This window comes from Aptenodytes forsteri, unplaced genomic scaffold (genome assembly GCF_000699145.1).
Source record: "Aptenodytes forsteri isolate BGI_AS27 unplaced genomic scaffold, ASM69914v1 Scaffold308, whole genome shotgun sequence".
NCBI classification, from domain to species: Eukaryota; Metazoa; Chordata; class Aves; order Sphenisciformes; family Spheniscidae; genus Aptenodytes; species Aptenodytes forsteri.
Window position 1 is genome coordinate 456,331 of NW_008795475.1, and position 15,361 is coordinate 471,691.

Consider the following 15,361-nt stretch of genomic DNA (forward strand, 5'->3'; position numbering starts at 1 on the left):
CTCCAGCTCTCCCTGTGATAAGGCAGTTTAACCTTTTTGCTGCTCACCGCCCCCCCACCGTGGAGCCTGACCCCAAGGCAGCGTCGAGTGTTACTCTGCAAAAATCACTGAAGTGTTGAAAATCACTGAAGTGTTGAGACACAAACTGCAGAGTTTATTTATTGGAGACATTTCAAGTTCACACAGCTGAGAACACAAGTGTTTGCACGAGATCAGCAGCGGTTACAATAGTGCATTACCCGCCCTTCCATCCAGGTGCTGTAGGCACATGTGCAAGCGGAATTTCACTGAGCCCAGATCAGATACAAACTTTTGGGTTTAAAACCCCCCCTGAGGTGCCCAGTTCCAGGTACTGCGACTGCCCACCCCAGCGAGGTTTCGGTACTACGCAGGGCTGTAGGTACAGAGCCGCTGTGACCCCCAGCCGGCAGCTCGCTTGAGCCATTTGCGTTATTTAATAGTGTAGATGCCTCTCCCCTGCAGGGTGCTTCCCCTCAAAGCACCGGACATCTCCTGGTGCTCCTCCTTTGGCCATGGGAAACGCTGCCCAGAACCAAAGCGTAGAGCTGTTCCACCTGTATTCAGGGAATGATTTCTAGTTTGGAATAAGCCATTTTACAAGCAAGCCTTCAGCTGCTGTTGGGATGAACAGTCCCTCCAGGCATTGGGCAGACTGGACTAAGCCTTGCAGAGCCATTTTGAAGAGTCCTTCAAGCGCTACTGGTAATGGGTGCTTTCCCCCCAGCACAGAATGCAGTTGATCAACTGCATCACAGAGTGGTTGATCACAGACGTTCAAAAGAACCAGCCTTTGAGCAGCAACACCGTCTCCTCTCTCCAAGTGCAAAGCCTCAGCCCACCCCACGGCTCTGGAGTTCCACCATACTCCAGACAGCACTTCTCTGATTGTAAGACTACAGCCAGATTTCACACACGTTTGTATGCAGCCTCATAAATAGTCCCTTGTGTAAAACGCTTCTCAGAACACAGGCCGCATATAATATTTTAACAATACAATTTATGGCTTCATTATAACTTAAAACAGACACAAAATATTGCACAGACAAACCCAGCGAACACGAGGTTCCACATACGCACTGAGCCAGTGTGTGTAGTCACGCAGCATTCTTCATCTTTGACAGAAGACAGGTTGTGGGTAAAGAGATCTGAAATAATTCAGATGCCATCAGCATGCAGTTAAACGTGCATCAGGGGGGGAGTGAAGTACACCGCTATAAAAAGAAATCTGTCTCTCCCTCAGCAAGAAAGTTGCAGTTCCTGATTGTTTTACATTCAGCTCAGGAAAAGAAAACTTTGGTTAAAACAGAATATGTAATATGGATTTAAGGTAGCATTGTATTGCCCTTGTAAAAATGGAAAGACAAAATTACGAAGCAGCGATATTCAGGAATATCTCAGCGCTAGAACACAGACACAGGAAAACACTGGGCACGAACACGCTCACCACACTGCAGTATGAAGGCCAAAAAATATACAGTTCAGCAATTCAGAAGGGCCGCGTGATGACCGAGCCTCATTTATTTCAACAGAATGCAGGGAATCCTTCCTGGGGATGGCAGCAGGGGAATCGTCTTCCAGGCTTGCTTCAGTCCACGGCACAAAGCCTCCGCACTACTGCCGAAGAGCGTTCTCTGTTGCGGCAGGTGTATCCACATCCGCGTAAAACTGAGCGATTTGGTCTTTGTACTTCTGTGCCACCACTGATCTCTTCAGCTTCATTGTTGGGCCTGTGGAAAAAATACAGCACAAGGTTTTAACGGCGACGGTACCGTTTTGAGACACAAATCAACACTGGAGTGAAGCAAGCCCAGAGGAAGATTCGGAACACGTGAACAGACGTTGACTTCTAAATTTCTCTTTGCGATTAATAAAATCTCCCTTCCTTCCCCTGTGGATAGAAACAGCACAACCATCCTGCAACAGCCAACGCGGAACCAAGGGTAAGCACTGCTCAGCTCAGTTCTGCCGGGCAGAAGTGGGAATTCATCCCACCCTCCCCAAAACTAGGGCATTGAAAAGCCACAGCGAGGAAGGGCCGTGGGTAGCTCTGTGTGTTGGGTTATGCTGCCTGTCCAACATCCAAGGAAGGGGTGACGGGGCCACCCCAACCACTCACCAAGCTCTCCACCGAAGAGAGAAAAGTCCTTCTCCAGAAGGACCCACTTCTGGACTTTCTGAGCATTCGAGACAGCTCCCTCATTGACTGCTGAAATTCCCTTCTGGATAGCCGCGTAGATTGCCTTGTCTTTGCTGCTGATGATTTCGGAGACTTTTGTAGCCTTGCTGCCCAGTTTTTGACAGTATTCAACAGCTTCTGGAGTGAGATCATCTCCTGGCTCGCCAGTTTCTACATCTACTTTGCACTGCAAGACAAGTCAGAACAGGTAACTTTGCGTTGCTAAACGCTCGATTCCCTTCACGCTCATCAGCCTTACAGCCTTGGGAAGCTGCCCTGCCTCCTTCCCCACCCCGGTACCAGCTGATCAACCACTGCGATTTTCATACGCTTGATGCAAACACCGCTTCAAATGAAAACCTGTTGAGGCAAAACACTGACGAAACCCCTTCAGATCTCCGCATACTCAACAGCCGTGTCCATACCAAGGAGCAAGCTGGGTACAGAGCTCATCTTCCAGATTCCTCCTGGGCTATCCCAAGTTGATCCCTTTTTTCTGGACCTTTTTTCTGGGCCACAGCTTTACTTCCCTACATCCCACAGCAGCGTTAACAGTCTGCTGGAAGTCAACACATGGTGGCACCCGACCAGGACAAGCGCAGCACCGCCACCTCCAGGGCCTGGCTCGGCATCTCTTGCACAAGGGTGAGGAGGCTGGCACTCAGTCAGTCTCGCTAATGAGCGATTACCACTGTCCTGAAAAACCACCAGCCTGCAGGGTCTCCAGAGAGAAGTCAGTGCCGGCCACCACAGGTGTGTCACCGTGGAGTTTAAAGCCAGTGTCTTAAAAAGAAATCACTGACAGCTCGTTGCTGTCCAGACTGCTCCGGGAGACACTGAAAAATGGGTAAGAAAAGCAGAAGGGTTTCTTTTTTCAGTCTCCCTTTTAGGTCTTTTACTTCTGTTTCTTTCTGCCCTATGTGGTACAGAGAGAAACAGCTGCCCTGAACAACAGAAGAACCTGATCGTCTGCTCAAGTGACGATGCTCATTTTCCTGTACAGTTACAACTGCTGTTTGCAACCCAGCTACAACAAGTCATACTCCAGATGCCTCCTGTCTCTAGAAGACACTGTAAAAACGCATAACAATTATCTTCCTCACTGGCATGAAACATTTAGCAACATAGGTGGATTCCCCTCCTGTTTTCCATTACCTTTAGCGTTAGAAGCATAGCGAGGAATTTTGCTTTGTCTCCAACCAGCATTGCATTGCTGAGGATGGGAACAGCGTCTTTTACAGCATCCTCGATTGGAACGGGAGGAACGTTCTCACCTCCTGCAGTGATGATGAGCTCTGGAAAAGAATCGTAGAATCATTAAGGTTGGAAAAGACCTCTAAGATCATCGAGTCCAACCGTCAACCCAACACCACCATGTCCACTAAACCATGTCCCTCAGTGCCGCATCTACACGTCTTTTAAATACTTCCAGGGATGGTGACTCAACCCCTTCCCTGGGCAGCCTGTTCCAATGTTTAACCACTCTTTCAGTAAAGACATTTTTCCTCACGTCCAATCTAAACCTCCCCTGGCGCAACTTGAGGCCATTTCCTCTCGTCCTATCGCTTGTTCCTTGGGAGAAGAGACTGACCCCCCCCTCGCTACAACCTCCTTTCAGGGAGTTGTAGAGAGCGATGAGGTCTCCCCTCAGCCTCCTTTTCTCCAGGCTGAACAACCCCAGTCAAATCTTGATCTTTAACCCCAGTCAAATCTTGATTAACACTTAGAGCTTTTCCCCCTTCCTTCACAAGCTGAAATAACTTTATAGCTCCTTTGTGACTACCGGATCAAATAGTGAGTCTGTGTCCCAACACCCAGAGAAGGCAGCAAACCAGGAGGACTCCAGTCAGGCTAGGAGAGATGAGACCGAGGTGTGCACGCAAACAGCGCTGCAAAACCTGCTCTGATGCTCCAGAAATGTTTGCAGTTCGGGAACACGGGGTGTGGCATACGAGCACCTCAGTACCCTGCCACAGTCACCTCAGAATCTAAGGCATGTAAGTTGGTACCCAAGTTGTTCAGAAACTTAAGTAAAAAAATTTGCTGAGGCAAAGCGGAGTTTCTGAAGTTACAGTGTGATACAGAGCCGAGGAGAGCCTGCCTTTCTTGGCTGTCTTTTACAGGTTTCCGAAAGCAGCCCCTGTGCGTGACCATTTCTCTCTTGTTGATGACTGAAGTCTTGCATGAAATTGGATTTGTTTGGGGTTGGTCAAAGTGGTGTCTCAAGAACTGCATTGCTGCAAGCCATTTTCGCAACAGCATTAAGCTACTGTTTTCTCTTAGAGGTTGGCTAGCAAAGTTAGCTGAAACTGGAGGGACCTGGACAGGTCTGGCACCGTAAAACAAGCCAACAAAGCATTAACTACTGCTTCTGAGATCAGAGGATTTCTTCCTTACTCTGCAAACACACAGTGGTTTCAGAGGTCATCCCTCTCCTCCCATCACACGCCATGTCACATGCTCAGTGGCAGGACACGCTGCAGCCATATTCATATTTAAAACTTCAGAAGAAGTATTTAAACATTCTCCTGTGCAACCCCATAACTAGCAGGGTCTGAACGCATCCTATCATAGTACCGCGTAACCTCAAGACAACAAAGTGAGGGGATGCATCACCTTTAATTCTGCCGGTGATGTAGAGGAATCCATCTTTATCATGCTTGCCAAGGTCACCCGAATGCAGCCAGCCATCTTCATCAATTGCCTCTTTGGTTTTTTCTTCCATGTTCAAATAGCCCATGAAGATGTGCCTTCCCGAGAAGCAGATCTCCCCGTTGCCGTCTCCATCTGGCTTATGAATCAGCGTCCGGCAGCCTGTGACTTCCTTTCCACAGCTTAAAGAGAACACAAACCCATGGCATCTTTTTTTTTTTTTAAATTCAATAGCTGAGCAGCAGAGTGAGATGACAGCAGTACCCTCTCAAGCTGAAGTGTTTGAACAAAGCCAGGCAGCTTTTTATTACAACTGCTTCAGCAAGGAACTTATAAACTTAAAAGGCATCTGCTTATATAAGGGGAACTACAGAAAAAGTTGTTATTGCAGAGAGATCAGTGCTCACACACCTGGTGTTTTCCACTCATTGTTCTCAAACACCTGAGCTTTGAATTAGAAGATTTATGTCCCTGGCAGCAAGCTTTTACTGATGGCAATATTTAACTCTGCAGACTGAACCCACGGGGACTGAACAAGCCATTCAAAGCAACAGCACAGTCTTACTGTATTTATTCACTTGACGCTAAAGTGAACTGTAGGCTAGAGTTACTAATTCTTCCTTCTTCCCATCAATCCCTTGCTTCCTCCTCAGTTCCTAGAGAATCCAGGCCAAGTTAAATTTAAGTAACCCTGCTGCTGCCCATGGCAGATCTCTTCATCTGCAAGATGTGGCCAAAGGAACTGGCTCCCTAGCGACTTTTTACCGGCAGCAAGACTCTGGGGATGAGCTGCATCAGGCGAGACGGACATGCCAGATGCAGGAGAAACCTTAAAGCAACTCTTCCTCCCAGCCAGCAGTGCTCTACTCGCAAAAAGGCGTGTACCTGGTAAGCTTGAACGCGTGAGGTAGAGAGATTGTGTGAGGCCCAGAGCTCTCGCTCATGCCGTACAGCTCGAACACAGGAATGTTCAGACTTAAAAAAAATTCCAGCGTCTCTCTGGTGATGGGAGCAGCCCCCGTGTAGCACTTTGTGCACCGGTCCAGCCCAATGGCCTTTCGCACTTTCTTGTACACCAAGTGCCTGGCTAAGCGGAAGTTCACCGGGACTTCAGAATACCTGTAGGAGAAAACCGGTTACAAGATCTCAGTCACCAAGTAGAACTTCTCCCCCTTCCTCCTTTCATCTTCCTCCTATTTTAGTTTATTCAGTAAAAAAATTAATTACTTCCCCCTCCAGCCCTTGCTGCTCACCCTCTGGTCCAAGCGCTACATTTGGCTTTTAACTGTCCGTAAGTCTGGCCTGTTACATGGGATCTAATTCCTGATCTGACAGTAAAGTTCTCCTAATATTCGTAACATCCCTTAAGTGTAGTTCATAATTACCCATTCATCCGCTTCAGGTTTGTCTGCAACCCGACTCCCTTGGCCCACGATGCCACTTTTCTTCTGAGTGCTGACGATTTTGCGCCTATGGATTTCATTTTTTCTTCCATTTTTTCCCAGACACGAGGAACTCCCAAAAAAGCAGTTGGCCTCACTTCCCGCAGGGTGTCTACCAAGGTGCCCTGAGCAAAGCAGAATTTAATACGGCTTTCAAGAGTGCTTCACTGGAGATTTCAGGTCAGCACTGGTCACTAGCCGAAGCTTAGGACTCTGCCATTTATTTTGAGGACTTGCTCATTTTCAACTGCAGAGCCAAGAGAAAGGAACCCCAGGAGCATTCAAATGCCACAGTGGTTTTGAGAAGACAGCAAGGGTCGATGCTTTCAGTGCCAACGCTGACGCAGCACCAAGAGAAGAATCGTTCTTTGGTTGGACTCGATGATCTTAGAGGTCTTTTCCAACCTCAATGATTCTATGATTCTCAGGACACAGATTTAATGGTGGTGGCATTTTGCAATGTGGACAGAGCAAATAGAAAGCCGTTGCTCAACCAAGCTGTCGGGGCGGAGAACTGGTGTCAGGTGAGACACCAAGAAGGCTCTTAGTTGTGAAGTGCTTGGTCAGCTCACCCTAGCTTGCAATACAGGGTCAAAAGGCAAAGGTCAGAGTGGCTGTACTCATCAAACCAACAAACCCTTAAACAGGAGCAGTTGGTCACTACGCAAATAAACCGAGTTAGCACAGCTTTCGGAATCATGAGGTAAGTCAGCCACGTTCGTTTTAAATCACCCACCCCAGCTACAAGCAGGTGTAGGATTTTTATTCTCTTACGTTTTTACCTTTAATGCATCTGGTTGAGCAAAGAAAACTTGTACGCCAAATGTCATTGCTGACCACATATCTGACATCTGTGCAGCAATATGACTGAGGGGCAGATAGCTGACCACCAGTTCCTGCTTTTCCTTAGCATCTGTCAGCATTATGAAACGCCCTGCCGCCGATGCCGTCCACGTCAACTGTAACAAGAACCCACATCAGTATTATGTGGCAGCTCTTCCCAGCAGGCACAACACAGAACACGCAGCTCACAAAAGTTTGACTTCCTGTGATCTTAACACCAGGCATGTTTTTCAGCTGATCTCCACCCTCCCTCAGCACCCACCTAAGGTCACAGAATGGACATTTATACAGAAAGATACTTACGTTGTCGTGACTGAGCATTACTCCCTTTGGCTGTCCAGTTGTCCCCGAGGTATATATTAGTGTACAGCACTGGTTAGGCTTCTGCGACTCAATGATTTCACGGAGCTGAGTATCTGGAACATCTTTGCCAAGGTCCATGAACTCACTCCACTGTATATACAAGAGAAGAGCTCGATCACTTTCTAAGCTATCATTCACACGTGGAATTAAACCCTTTGCTACGCATGAAGAGAAGGAAACTGTTTCCTACGTCCAAACCTCTGGCAGAATCTGGACAAGGTTGTAAATATGCACTGTCAGTCCCACAATGTTTTCTGGCTGCCACAAGAGGCATGGCGAGAAGCAGAAAAGGAGACGGATCCACCCTGAAGCAGCTTACTAGCTCTGTAGCAACCCTGGTGTTCACTGGGAGTGTCAAGTTGAAGTAACTGTGGGACCCGAGGCTGCCTTGCAGAGGTCAGTATGCTAACACCCTCCCTTACAACATGGATTATAGAGATTTGAACAACAGTAGACATCTGCTGCTTCAGTGAGGCAAGCAATCCCTCACAAAAACCAACGTAAGCTCACATGATGACAGTCCTGTGGAAGGTGATGGTTGCTTGCAAGCCATCAGCTGAACACAGCCAGTATTTACAAGCCATTAAGATGCCCAGTACTTACAGAGTACAGATTTGGTCTCTTCTCTTTTAGCTCTTCCCCATACTGGATAATAGCTTTCAGATGAGGTAGTTTATGCTGAATCTGTTTTAAGAAGGGAGATTCGTGAGAAGGAGCAAATTCTGCCTGTCCCTTTTAGGCCTAAATAACCCACCACTTAACATGCTACTGCTACTTGCCATTTTAAGCTAAGAGAATCTCATCTGTGTTATTGAAAGAGAACGGGGAAGCCTCACTAGAGACAGTAATCATTTGGACTGGGATGTTGCCAGACAGCCTAGGGGATGCTCAATTGTTCGTTTTGGCTTCTCATATTTTAAGCTCGAGGCTTTGCCAAGCTGTGGAACCACCATTTAACCTCTTGTGAGATTTAGCACTAGTGACTACTCATCTGGCTTGAACAGGGTGCACACCAAGTAGGCTCGATCAGTTCACCTCTGCTTTCAGATGCAGCATTTCCCTCAGGTATTACCCTCCCACAGCATTTACCCTCCCAAATCTGTTGATAGGATGCTGTAGCCTCCAGCCATTTAAAAAGTATATTTACTTCTAAGATTTTCTGCAGCTGTTTATGGTTTTCCACAACCAGAACGTTAGCACTACAGTTCTCTGCTACATAATGACAGGCCTCAGGAGAGTTTGTAGTGTAGATACCAACAGCAAATCCACTGCAAAAGAAAAGGAAAAAAACAAAACAGAAAAGCAAAATACAGAATTAGAGGATAGGCAGAGTTGCTGGCAAAATTCAGACCATTTCAAACTTTAACAGAGGAAAAACTTTAGGAAGAATATCCCATGAAACAACAACAAAAAGTGGAGGGCTTAATTCCAAGAGCAAAGGTTCTGTTCTGGGGCATGGGAAATGTCAGAATGCTGTAAAGGACCAAAACGTCTCAGGTGGAAGAAGGCTATCAAAATCCAGTGCTGTGATTCTCTGGCATTTCCCATCATATTTTTAATCACAGTGTAAGTAAGCATGGTTTTGGATTAACCTAGTGTTCATCTTAGTTTGAGAGAAGCACCTGGCTAAAAAAAAAATAAATTAATTTTTGTCTCATTAATTTATAATGAAGTAAAGAGAGAGTTTAGGTTCTATCTTCATTAAATTCAAATATAAGCAGTTGGTTTTGTTCTGTTTTTTTGTGGTTTGTTGGTTTGTTTTTTTTTTTTTAATCAAAAACTGCTTCTCACATGAATACTGAAATTACTATCTGAATGCTAAAGCAAAATGCATGCCAAGAGACAACACTCATTCTTACCCTGCAAGGATAGCTCCAATGTCAGCAATAAACCACTCTGCAGAATTAAATCCCAAGATGCACACTCCATGGAAACGCTCTAGTCCCAGCTGTAAACAAGAGATGAAATTACAGCAATCTTGTTTTTCCTTTGAAGAATGCTTAGAGTTAATTTACAGATCTCTGCTGCGAGCACAATGTCAAGGGAAAAGTTCATGCTATTATATACGGTAATTCACATTGAAAAACTTCCCAAGACCTAATATGGAACCAGTTAAGTTTCACATCAGACACTGTCCCACTTTATCAGTAGGCAGGAAAAAAAGGATTTGCTTAGGTCTGCACTCGGTATGACTAGCTCACTGATGCTAACGGTATTATAAAATTGCAATCCAGGTAGTTATCAGTTCCCTTTGGGCTGGGAATGAGAAGGTAAGAGGTTAAGTTAGACAACACCTATTGAGACGTTTAGTCATTTAGTACAAGTTAGATGTGTCAGATATCAATAATGACACAAGCAACAAGCTCCAGTGACAGTCAGAGGCACTTTGCTATGAAATTCCAGCTGTCCAAGTCCCAGTCTTCAAGTCTCCTTCGGCCATTCTCTGGTTTTGTCCCAGAGTGGAAGTACGTAGGCTGGAAGATCCCACCATAGGAGTAAAAAGAAGAGTGGCCTTAACTTCAAGAAATAAAAGACTTCATAATGATAACAGTAAGTACATGTAATGTTGGTCTCTCTCTCCGAGTGCCTTAATTCCGAACAGTACAGGCAAAAGGCTCAGCCAGTTTGGACATTTAAGTCTCATTCATAAGCATCCCTTCAAGTTTTTTTCGTAGAAAGATTAAAATTCACATGCCTCATGAGGGGTGTTGTCCAGGTTTCACACATACCTCAAACACCTCTCTCTAAATGTTTCCTTACGCACTTTTTGGTAGTTGAATGTGGAAGCAACTTGCAAGAAATTCAAACAAAACCACTGCGGTAATTACCAAGTTGTTCATGGCATGTTCAGGTATTTCCCCGTCACTTTAAGACTCACTCAGAGAATTTGCAGGTTTAAGATATAGTTGACCACAGCCATTTCAGCAGTTAAATTCACTGAACATGAAGGAGGAGCAGAATTCATCAAAAGCTTACCTTCAAAAAGCTTTTTGCTGCTTTCCAGCACTCATCATAGTACATCTTATACGTTAGTTTTATCCACTGGCCACCCTTCTTGGATGCAAGGGCATAATAATCACCATATTTACTAGCAGCTTCCTGGAATAGCTCATGAACAGTCTTTGGTGCCTCACTGCCTATGCCCTGTTCATCCATCCTCAGTCTGACCTCTCCATCTCGTCGCGTTGTCCACACACTGGAGGTAGGAGGTGAAGAGGCTGGTTTGAAAGAAAAGTGTTCAGCATCTTATATTTAGAAACTGCTTGCTGCCATAACAGAAATATAAATACAAGTATCAAACATATGAAAGCAAATGCTAATATACCCCCTCCCACCCCCCTTTTATTCCTGGCACGTTTGCCATACAACTCCCAGTATTTTAGATCAGGACTAATAGATGAAGCTTCTAAAGCACTTCCAAAATTTTGTTAAACGTTTCCCATTTACATCCCCCTCAAACCTGCTTTGCTGCCCTAAAGCTCTTGTACTGGTAAGGTGGCAGCTTCCTGCAACAATCATACACGCTGTGCTTTGTTGTTGTTGTTGGTTTTCGGGGTTTTTTTTCAAGGAGGACTGAAAGTAGTACATTATTACCTGGTACATAAGCATTAGGCAGTGACACCACCTATTTTACTCCTTGCAGCACATCTGTGCTTTAAAGTCGAAGTTCAAGATCCTGCAATTTGAGTTTCTTCTTCCATTGTTATGGTGTGATAAATTCCTCTCTCATTTCAATAATAATTTTATGCACGCCACAGTAACTAAAAATTCTTTCCACTTACCTTTGAAGCCAAGCGTGTCTGTCTGACATCCCTCTGTCTTAACATCTTCAACTGTCTCAGTGTTGTGGACCTCAGCAGTTCTGCAAGGCAAAAGCAATTAGCCCTGGATAGGCTTTAGCACACTGGCTGAAGAACACCTTAGGCGTGCTTGCTCCATCACTTAATCGTATTAGTCCTTGGATGTCAAACAGGGATTAGTGGTTCCTGACGTTCTGCAGGTGACTTTATTCATTTTACTAGCCTGCATGGCTACAGCAACGAAACAGGTCCCTCTCAGAGAGTGTGCAAGCTTTGCCTGCACTGCTTTTAAACACACGTATGTTGTCCTAATTGTAGCTATCATTTCAGATAAACTGCAGAAGAATCCATAAACATGTCATCCAGAAAACAGCAATAATTTAACACCACAGGTCTGCTCTAGGTGCCTGAAACAAAGAGTCTACAGCGGTGAGGAGGAGGGGGGCAGGAAGGGGCACACGGATCTGGTGCAATACGCCAGTCTCACGAAGGGGAGGCCCCAGCGGCCTCACTCCTATGCAGTACAGCAATCCCCCTGGCCAGTCACCCTGTGGGGAAACCCACAGAGATTTCCTGCGGGAGGCCAGGCCAGCTGAAGAGCAGGAAATTGATTTAACAGGAAATCTTGTTCTTAGGTATTCCTAATAAAGTTAGCGCATCAGGCTCCCACCAGATGTTTGTATAGAAATGGAAACAGGCACGTCCCCCGTCTACTTCAGCCACGCTCCTCACCAGGAACTTGTCTGCGGCGCCAGCAGAAAGTTGCCCCTTTTCTTTTCATCCTTGCAAGATCTGGTGAGATGCTACCTGCCCGCATTTCTAGAACAGTGTTCTTCCTCCGTCCCTTCTCGAGACGGACTTTCTCACAGCCGTAAGTCATGAGGATAAGGAATAATCAAGTCACATGTCCCACTTCAGACCACAGGCTGGAAACCAGACCCTGTGAGATTCCATATTGGAGTTCCTGTGCTCTGCTCCCTAGAAGGACATCCCACCCTCCAACCTACAGGCAGATGATGCTTGTTCCCCTACCCTGGGCAATACCCTGTTTGTACTGTCAGCATAGCACTAAGGTCCAAGTTCTAGTCGACCCAAGATTATATTCCAGAGAACCAAAATTCCCATCTTGCCTTGCCAAACAGCTCCGCCGGGGCCCTTCGCTCCAGGCCATCATGAAGGTGTTTGTTTCCTCATGCCAGTGCTAGGTGTTTACTCTTCCACATGGCAACATTTGGTGCAAGGTTTCTCTCTAGCACCGACGCCCAGGTCTTCTAGAAGGACTGCAGGCCCCTGACATCACAACAGCCCCAACCCTCTGCAGGGGCAGCTTTGGGGCAAAAAGAAGCCCTGACATCTCTGCCTGTCACAACTGGACCGCACCTGCACACAGGCAGGAGCTCCTCTGGTCCCATGCAAACTCCTCAGCCTAATCCAGGCAGGCTTCCCACCGAGCCCCGCATTTTCTTCCCTTTCCACTAGACCAAAGAGAGGACAAGTCAGGACAAGGCACTGTGTGAATTTCAGTGTAAGGCATAAATCGCTTCCCTCTGTTTTACACTTTCTCTGAATTTCTAGGGGATAGTCAACTATTACTGCTTTGGGCATATGAAAAAGTTTAAGGCATAGAGAAGATTTCACTTGGCTACTCCCATGTACTGTCCAAAACCAGAACGGCTTCTCCTAACTAATCTGCAAGCCAGAAACCAGAGGGAAGTAAATAATTTTTTTTTTTTCTTTATTTCCCCCAAAGGGATTACAAGATGTTCCCTACTACGCATTTCCTCCTCATTTTTCAGCACAAATTAATCCTCAGTTGCAACAGTTCTGCACCATTTCTCCACCAGCTTTTACGATCAAAGCATGTAAATGACTCAGTAATACGAGCAAAAAAGCCCCAGCTATTTCCCCTACAGTGAATCAAGTCATCTTTTTCTCCCCCTTACTACATGTAATTCAAATGCAGCCTGAAAAAAATTAGGTAAAGAGTTTTTTGGCAGCTATATCCCATTACCCTGTGGTGAGATATAGACCCGTAACTACTACTCTGCTCTTTAGTAAGAGGCTGCTTAGATTTACAGACAGACTAACAAGAGTCTGATAGAAATCAGCATAGGTACCGCACACAAACTATCCCCTACAGAGGCACGCCTCTCTGTTTACAGTACAGCAACACTTCGCAAACAATGTAGTACTTCCTCGGTCTTCTAAGTATTTGATCAGTGCCCTCCCACTTACATAGAATTAACAATTACGCAAAGTTCCTTTATAAAAGGTGATCTTTCTGACTACGCAAAATATTCTACCATTCCTGTGCTTTAAGTTTATATTAAACGCACACTACTTCAAGCTCTGTACTCCGTGTGGTAGCTCTGTACAGCAAATTTAATTCTGTTCCTCTTCTTTTGAGAGGGCGAGACTGTAGATTCAGCTTTTGGAAGTTGTAACAAATGTTTGAAATGTCTTCCAAAAAAAATCTTAATTAATCTAAGTAAACATGATAGAATACAAACTATATCCTATGTATACAGGTCACCACAGAGAAAATAAAATCTTAAATTACACAAACCTAGTTGAAGAGTTGAGCAGTACATCATCCAGAGACAGCCCGCAGTTCCCTTGAGGATCCGAAGTAAAATAAGTCGTGGGGACTGGTTCCGCAAGTGCCATACGTGCATCTGACTCACACAGCATTGTCCCTGTAAAAACAGGTTTTAAAAATTAAAATACAATCAAATGCTACAGTAAAATCAGCGTCCATTAATGTAGCTATCTGACCAAGGCAATCCCAAAGCAGACATGACTCAAGACTGCTGTATTTGCATGAAATACAGTAAACTCTCACAGCGGACGCAGTGCACTCCGCATCGCGCTCGGTTCATTCGAAAAACCTGATCAGCAGTAGATGATAAACCCATTCCCACATCCAAAAACGTGCGTGACAATTACGGCTTTGAAAGAGCACCGCGAGCCTAACAATTTAAATTTTATACTCCCTTCACCCCAAAACGCTCCCGCTCGGCTCTCAGACCACCCACCCCCCACCCCAAACCCGGGCCCAGCCTTACAACGCATTGCCTCCGCCTTTGTGCAGCCTCTCCTCCCGCAGCCGCTCCGGACCAGTGCCGCCGACGTGTAATATCCTTTATTTTTAAACTAGCGCCCAGGAGGCAGATCTGGAGCATCTTATGTCATGTGCTGCCTGCCTCGCAATTGGAAGCGGCTCGTCACCCCCCACCCCCGCCTCTTAAGGAAGCTCTATCCCCACGCCTGCCCACCAGCCTCGGGCGCACCAGGGCTTCGGGGTCCCCCTCAGGGGACGCAGCCCCAGGACACCCCGGAGATTTAACCTGTTCTTGTAAAAACCAGCGCTTTGGCAGCCGTTGTGTTTTCAGCGGCTCCTACGCCGCTCTCAGTACTTTGTCGTTAGGGGATTTCGTCACCTAAACGACATGTTTTCTAACGCTGAAAGCAGCGTTGGTTTTATTTAAGGTTTACATTCGTCAAAAGCTTTTGATGCTTATGACTTGACAGGCTGAGCCTTAATTGTTTAAAGGAATTTCTAACTGATTGGAGATGAATCTCATTATCCTTGATCTTTTTAAAAAGTGGATTTTAGCATGCTATTTTGTACCTGCATTAGACAGATGCAATTTAAAGCAGGCAATGTGAAGAGCACGTTTGTCTGAAGGACGACGGACAGGAGCAAAAGGAAAGAGCCCTTTTATCTAATGACTCCGACACAGCCGAGCTGCAGCTTTCTGCCTCTGACGGGTGGGGAAAGCCAAGTCCAGCCACAATTCACAGCAGGCAGACCTGCCTCCAGCCCAGGAAAGCACATCCCCCCCTTCCGCTTCCTCATCTACCCAAGGACACGTTGCTGCTCACACCACGCTCTGCTACAGGCTACAATTCACAATGCAAAAATAGTTTAATTCACAAGCAGCTGAGAAAGGGATGTCTCCAAAAATCCCATCTCTGAATCTCCGAGATAATTGACAGACGTTGCCCAACGCCCCATTCTAGGCTAAAACACCAGAGCGGTTTATTCTGGGTTTTTTTTTTTT

The 15,361-nt window shown here is 45.9% G+C and overlaps 1 protein-coding gene across 1 annotated transcript; it reads right to left on the minus strand.

Annotated features, from left to right (window-relative positions):
* Nucleotides 1–137: 137 nt before the first annotated feature.
* On the minus strand, nt 138–14,421 carry ACSBG2 (acyl-CoA synthetase bubblegum family member 2). The gene is made up of 15 exons (XM_009281137.2): nt 14,363–14,421; nt 13,864–13,993; nt 11,280–11,359; nt 10,474–10,715; nt 9,357–9,445; nt 8,645–8,765; nt 8,101–8,181; nt 7,438–7,587; nt 7,074–7,250; nt 6,235–6,416; nt 5,735–5,968; nt 4,814–5,031; nt 3,353–3,492; nt 2,138–2,384; nt 138–1,748 (listed from the first exon to the last, which is right to left on the minus strand). The coding sequence occupies exons 1-15, from the start codon at nt 14,367–14,369 to the stop codon at nt 1,633–1,635; spliced, it is 2,214 nt and encodes a 737-aa protein (XP_009279412.1). The 5' UTR covers nt 14,370–14,421; the 3' UTR covers nt 138–1,632.
* Nucleotides 14,422–15,361: the final 940 nt, after the last annotated feature.